The sequence below is a fragment of the Labeo rohita genome, chromosome 25 (genome assembly GCF_022985175.1).
Source record: "Labeo rohita strain BAU-BD-2019 chromosome 25, IGBB_LRoh.1.0, whole genome shotgun sequence".
NCBI lineage: Eukaryota > Metazoa > Chordata > Actinopteri > Cypriniformes > Cyprinidae > Labeo > Labeo rohita.
In genome coordinates this window covers 15,093,977-15,100,078 of record NC_066893.1, presented here as the reverse complement: position 1 = coordinate 15,100,078, position 6,102 = coordinate 15,093,977, and the positions used below count along the sequence as shown (strand labels likewise).

Genomic DNA, 6,102 nt, shown 5'->3' with positions numbered 1-6,102 from the left:
AAAACCTGGCAACCCTGGTTGTAAATAACGATGTCCTAATTACAGTGTGTAGTTCAGTGTTGCCAAGTCCGGGATTTTCCAGTGGAATTGGGCCACTCCAACACTGTTGCTGCGGGTTGTTTTTTGTGTCCGTGGGTTAAAGCGACCCAGATAACGTGATATCTGGCTCCTGAAATGTTAATTTTACCAGGGGAACCCCGCCAAAAAACGTGTATACAATTTTTACCAGGGGACCCCCTCCAAAACGCAACTGGGCTAGTTTTGTTGTGAAAACCTGGCGACCCTAGTGTAGTCGTACATGCGTATTTAATGCCGCGGAAAAGTAACATGGCTTTTTTTTTTATTTTAACCATTACAACAGAGTATAGAAAAATTAAAACTGGAATAAATATAATCTAGAAAGATTAAAACTGACAAACAGAATTTTGAAAAAAATAAAACTGAATTTATAAAGAAGAATAAATTATTTATAAATTAGATTAGTTAGACATGCTTTTTGATGCATTTTAGTTTTTAATTTAACCATTACAACAGTTTAGAAAAATTAAAACTAGAAAAAAACAAATCGATAAACATTGAAAAACTGAAAAATAATGTGATATTTAGCCTCTGGAATAGTATTTTATCAGGGGAACCCTGCCAGGGTGATTTTTACTGATTTTTACCCCCTCAGAAATGATAGCTTAAGCTAGTTTTGAGCATTGGGTGGGTTTTGTTGTAAAAACCTGGCATCCCTGGTCGTAAATAACATTTTGTAATTACACTCCAACGCTGCTGTCGCGGGATGTTTTTTATGCCCGCTGGTTGAACCGACCCGATAATGTGATATTTGGCTCCTGAAATGCGAATTTTAACTGGGGAACCCTAGCAAAAAACGTGTTAGCAATTTTTACTGGGGGACCCTCTCCAAAACACAATCGGCTAGTTTGAGTAGTACTTGGACGGGTTTTGTTGTGAAAACCTGGCAACCCTGGTGTAGTTGTACACGTGTATTTGATGCCGCCACGGAACTTCGTATCCGCTTACACAACTTGCATGTTCCCAGAACAGAAAAGGGAAAGAACCTTATAAGTCATGTTGTCATATAAGGAATTTTATTTTAATCTAATTTCCATCACATTTCCATGATTAAATAAATATTACGTACACTATTAAAAGAAAAAAAAATTCTGTTATATTTCTACACTAACAGTGTAATCAATATTCAGTTAAAGCCAAGTATGAATCTCATCAAGTTAAGTGTTTTTAAGTATCTTACATTTATTTAAAAATAATAACTTAAGGCAGTAACAAATTAAACATATCTTATTTGTGAACTTGCATTCCGCAATTCTTTTTAATAGTTAGCTTTTAACTATTTGTTAATTTTTTGCCATGAAGCTTGGTAAATATTGGCTACAGACAGAGATTTACTTTAAATTTCACCAAGATGATTACTCTAACATGTTTTATGTTTATATGTCATTTAAGTCTTATTTTGATGCAATAAAGTGATTATATCTATGTGCAAGTTGTTCACTTACTTTTTTAAACTAGTCTTCCCGCCATTATATTATTCATTCATGATTCGCCAGCGCCCACGAACACAAGAGGTGGGATTTATTGCATGAACCAATCACAGCCGAACATAAGTCATATTTAATCATATCGCGATGAAGCCCCCCACTTCCCCCACCACCACCAAACTCACAGCACGCTTTTTGAAAACTCAATGGGCTCAGGAAAGGAAAGAGAGACGCGGACTTCCGCTGTAACTTCACCTGCTGGTGTCGCTGCTGGACAATGTTTCTTTAGAAAAACGAGCGCTTTATATGACATTTAAGGAAGTCCACTTCCAGAACAACAATTTACAAATAATTTACTCACCCCCTTGTCATCCAACATGTTTTTCTTTCTTCAGTCGTAAAGAAATTACGCTTTTTGAGGAAAACATTTCAGCATTTTTCTTAATACACTGCTATGGTGCCCGGATTTTGTACTTCCAAAATGCAGTTTAAATGCAGCTTCAAACGATCCTAAATGCGGTTGTAAACGATCCCAGCCGAGAAAGAAGGGTCTTATCTAGCGAAACGATCAGTTATTTTCATTTTTAAAAATGTAATTTGCATATACTTTTTAATGACAAACGATCGTCTTGTCTTACTCTGCTTGGACTGTTTTAGTTCCTGTTCGTGACAGTTAGGGTATGTCGAAAAACTCCCATCTCATGTTCTCCCTCAACTTAAAAATCGTCCTATATCGCCGTCTTACCTTTTTTGTTAAGGGTGTTTGATCTTCTTTGCATGTACACGTTCCAAACACTGGGTCGGTGCTTCTGCAGTGATGTAGGGTGATTTTGAAATTATTTTTGAAGTTGAGGGAGAAAATACGATTGGAGTTTTTTGACATACCCTAACTGTCTTGAGTCAGAATACACAGAGTTCATGGAGAGAAAGGCAAAACAAGCGTTTGAGATTAAAAAGTATTTAAATTGTATTTTTTTAATGAAAATTACCGATCGTTTCGCTAGATAAGACCCTTCTTCCTCAGCTGGGATTGTTTACAACCGCATTTGGGATCGTTTGAAGCCGCATTTAAAGGGCTTTTTCGGAAGTTCAAAATCGGGGCACCATATCAGTCCATTATATGGAGAAAATGCAGAAATATTTTCCTAAAAAAACATAATTTCTTTACGACTGAAGAAAGAAAGACATGACCACCTTGGATGACAAGGGGGTGTGTACATTATCTTTAAATCTTTAATTTGGAAGCAGACTTCTCCTTTAATGTCATACTTTGTAATACTGCTGTTGTTTTATTTTTGTACTATGAATTTTTTTCTCATCCAATATTTTGATACACTGCATTCCTTACTCAGTGGAAACCCCCCTCCATAAATAAAGCACAATCTGAACTGTAAGATTCCAAACTTTTTTTTAAAGGAAAATGTACAGCATACAAAATGACAAACTTCCAAACATGCACAGTTTGCAAATTAAATTACACAAAAAAACACAACTGAGGACTTTTCTGTCTTGCCAACTACAGAATGCCACGTCAGCATGTGTGTTTGTGAAACCCGTACATTAAGATATAGGTTTGGTGAGCTGTTGCAAGCGCTGCAGGATGCTCTTCTGACCATAACGCACATGCAGAGCTCTCCTCTCTCTGCTGCTGAGTTCAGCCAGAGCTCCCTGATCCTCCAGCCTCATCCTGTCCGTCTCCACATCCTCAGAATAAGAGTCCAGCGTGAGAGCAACGGCTGCGTGCAGGAGACATTTCCACTCCGCTGACAACCCCGTCAGTCCGTCAAAACTCAAAGCCTGCTCCATTTTATCCTCCTCATCCTCTTCATCTTCCTCCCAGCCTTCGTTTTCACGGAACTCCTCGAAATCTTGCAACGGCATGCACAGGACCTACTCGGAAACAAAAAACAGGTAATTACCTGAAACAGAACAAATGTATTATTAACTGTCATTGGTTACCTTCAATGTTGTGTAGAGCTCACTGTAAGTAAGTGAGCCTGATTGTCCGAAGATGAAGACCCCTTTCTTTCCAACAATCTCCATCTCACACAACATGTTCCATTTGTCCACTAAGAGCTTCTGATCTGCTTCACTTCGTGCTGCTGTAATTGCAGAGTAAATACAGTTTTATAAAAGTATTTCTTGTGTCAAGTAACTGAGTTTTTATTGTCGTCTATAAAGTGTCACCTTGCACTGCTGCTTTGTACACACTGGACATCTGTATATCTGCAGTATCATTGCTATTGGTAGGAAACGGCTCTGCAAAACCGTACATGTGAAGAAGCTGCCAGTTTGCCATCTGTCCGTAGGTGTTGAAGACCTCCTCGCCTTTTTCAATGTGCCGTACGGACACCATCTTCAAACACTCCTGTGCACAATCGAGTGAACATGTGAGCTGAGAGATTTTTAAGCATCTAGCATAAAAAACAATACATATGCACCACATACGGGTGTATATTCCAGATTGGCGTTGTGCTTGGAAACGTGATTCAGCATGTCAGCCATGGGCACCATCATTGGAGGGTTAGGCTCTTTATCATCTTCTTCTTCATCCTCATCTTCTACAGGCTCTTGAAAACTAAAAAAAATGTCATTTATAATTAAGGAATGCATTGACATTAATTCAATAAAATCAAACAGTTTGTCGATATCTCACCTGTAGGCCATTACAAATGCTACAAGGCTCTTGTAGAGCTCCAACGTGTGCTTCTTAGGATCCCAGATGTCAGGATGGGACTTCATAAAAGGAAGGACTATGCTATTGTACTCATCCTGGAGTTTGTTCAGATCCATTTTGACAGCTTCAGGAATTCCAGTGCCTTTCAGGAGTTTATCCCGCTCCTCCTCAGACCTTCAAAAAACACTTGAACTGAAGCATCCTTGAAGAACATCTTAAAGGTCAGCAGATATTCACAGCAATACCTACCAGAACATAGGTTGATCCAGTGTCCTAAAGTCAGGCCAGAGAGACAAATATGGTTTCCAGTGGGATTGTGGGCACGTGTATTCATATAGGAGACCCAGAAGAAGAGGAACCCAACCTGACGCGCTCTCCAAATATTTCTTTCCTACAGACAAGATATGAATATGTTTACAAGCCTGCTATAGAAGGTGGGATTTCAATAAACCTGAATGTTCTCATACCTTCCTCAAGGACCTTTTTAACTTTAGTGGTGCCCTGATGCAGAAGAACCTCTCTGGGTATGGAGAACAAGACGTGGCCCTCTTCAATGTCCTCTTTGGCAAGCATGCCATATTCTGCTGCTGTACCCTCTTTACTTAAGTACACCTAAAGTAATTAATGTACACAGTGGTGGGTAAATATCTCCAAGTTTTAGGGTTTTATCATCATAACAAAAGCTTGACTAATCATGCATTTTGGAATAAAATGTAAATACAGAAGAAAAACGTAATTGTAAAAAAGTAAACAAAATTAGAAATGTTGCCTTCACAGCTGAATATAAATTAAAGTACGTAAAGTTGAAGAATTTGAAAATGACAAAAGAACATAAAACCGGAAGTATAAAAGTAAAAGCTATTTCAAAATATTAATACAAATTCTATGTTGTATAATACTATTTATCTGTTATAATTCATTCATACCTTATCGCTGAGAGTCAGCTTCACACTATCGCACCACAGCAAGAAGTTTTTCAAGGGGTCCAACACACAGTCCTCATCGTCTATCTGAAACACACATGATGCTGTCCTGAAGGCTCATCATGATAAGCACAATAACTGCGTTTTAAGCTAAAAACATTATTTAAATATAAATTATGAATTATAATAACTGTCACTATTAATAGTTTGAGGAAACGTGTTTTGTTTACCTTTAGTCTTTTTGCATCTGTCGCCATTTTTTTAAAACGCAAGCTCGTTAGTAAGATATTAAAATATATATTGTTTTATAGAAACTACCACACAAGAATACTGTAATGATTATATTCTATGTGCCTCCATGTGAGGAGCTTCGGTCACGTCTTCTTCTTCCACTGTGTCTGCAGAAAGTAACCCAATCATGTGCATTGTCGCCCCCTACTATAAGAATACTACTACTACTACTCGTACTATAGAATGAAAAAAGTAGTAATAATAATAAATAGTCAGCATAAACTCTCGATATAATATAATATTATGTTGTCGTATTCTCCATCAAAACATTTAACTGAAAATGTTAAATGTCTATTCACAGATCCTCAACAAGTCCTGAAACTGAATTTATTATCGTGCAAAATGTGTCTTAAAAGAATTTACTAAGTACAGACATAAATTCTATATGACAATAAAACCAAGTGTATAAACAGAGATAATGTTATTTTACCGACAATGTTATGTTTCCTAACCCAGGCTTGCTCATTCAGGAAGTTGACTGGGTTAAACTTTTAAGGAAACTTCCACTTGTCCGTCTCAAATGGCACATATTAAACGTTGGGAATGATGAGAGTTCACTGTGTTCACTGTATTAGTATTCACTTTACTGATTCTACATGCTATAATTCCCATATGTGACGTTCTTATACTTCATGTTTTGCATTACATTACATTGATCATAGTTTTAATGACTTTGGCAGGGTGGTTATTGTGCGTATATACAGTG

General features: G+C 37.4%; 1 protein-coding gene across 1 annotated transcript; it reads right to left on the bottom strand.

The window, feature by feature from the left end:
• Nucleotides 1-2,894: 2,894 nt before the first annotated feature.
• setd6 (SET domain containing 6, protein lysine methyltransferase) lies at nucleotides 2,895-5,504 on the bottom strand. Its single transcript, XM_051099027.1, has 9 exons — nucleotides 5,336-5,504; nucleotides 5,109-5,192; nucleotides 4,650-4,794; nucleotides 4,432-4,573; nucleotides 4,162-4,356; nucleotides 3,954-4,083; nucleotides 3,693-3,873; nucleotides 3,465-3,607; nucleotides 2,895-3,395 (listed from the first exon to the last, which is right to left on the bottom strand). The coding sequence occupies exons 1-9, from the start codon at nucleotides 5,360-5,362 to the stop codon at nucleotides 3,066-3,068; spliced, it is 1,377 nt and encodes a 458-aa protein (XP_050954984.1). The 5' UTR covers nucleotides 5,363-5,504; the 3' UTR covers nucleotides 2,895-3,065.
• Between the last annotated feature and the right edge of the window lie 598 nt (nucleotides 5,505-6,102).

Coding starts and splice junctions, on each gene's coding strand:
- setd6 (XM_051099027.1), bottom strand. CDS start 5,362: ATGGCGACAGATGCAAAAAGACTAAAG. Junction 4,357..4,431: donor CTGGATCAACCTATGTTCTG/GTAGGTATTGCT, acceptor TGTTTTTTGAAG/GTCTGAGGAGGAGCGGGATA. Junction 3,396..3,464: donor AGCTCTACACAACATTGAAG/GTAACCAATGAC, acceptor GTTTCCGAGTAG/GTCCTGTGCATGCCGTTGCA.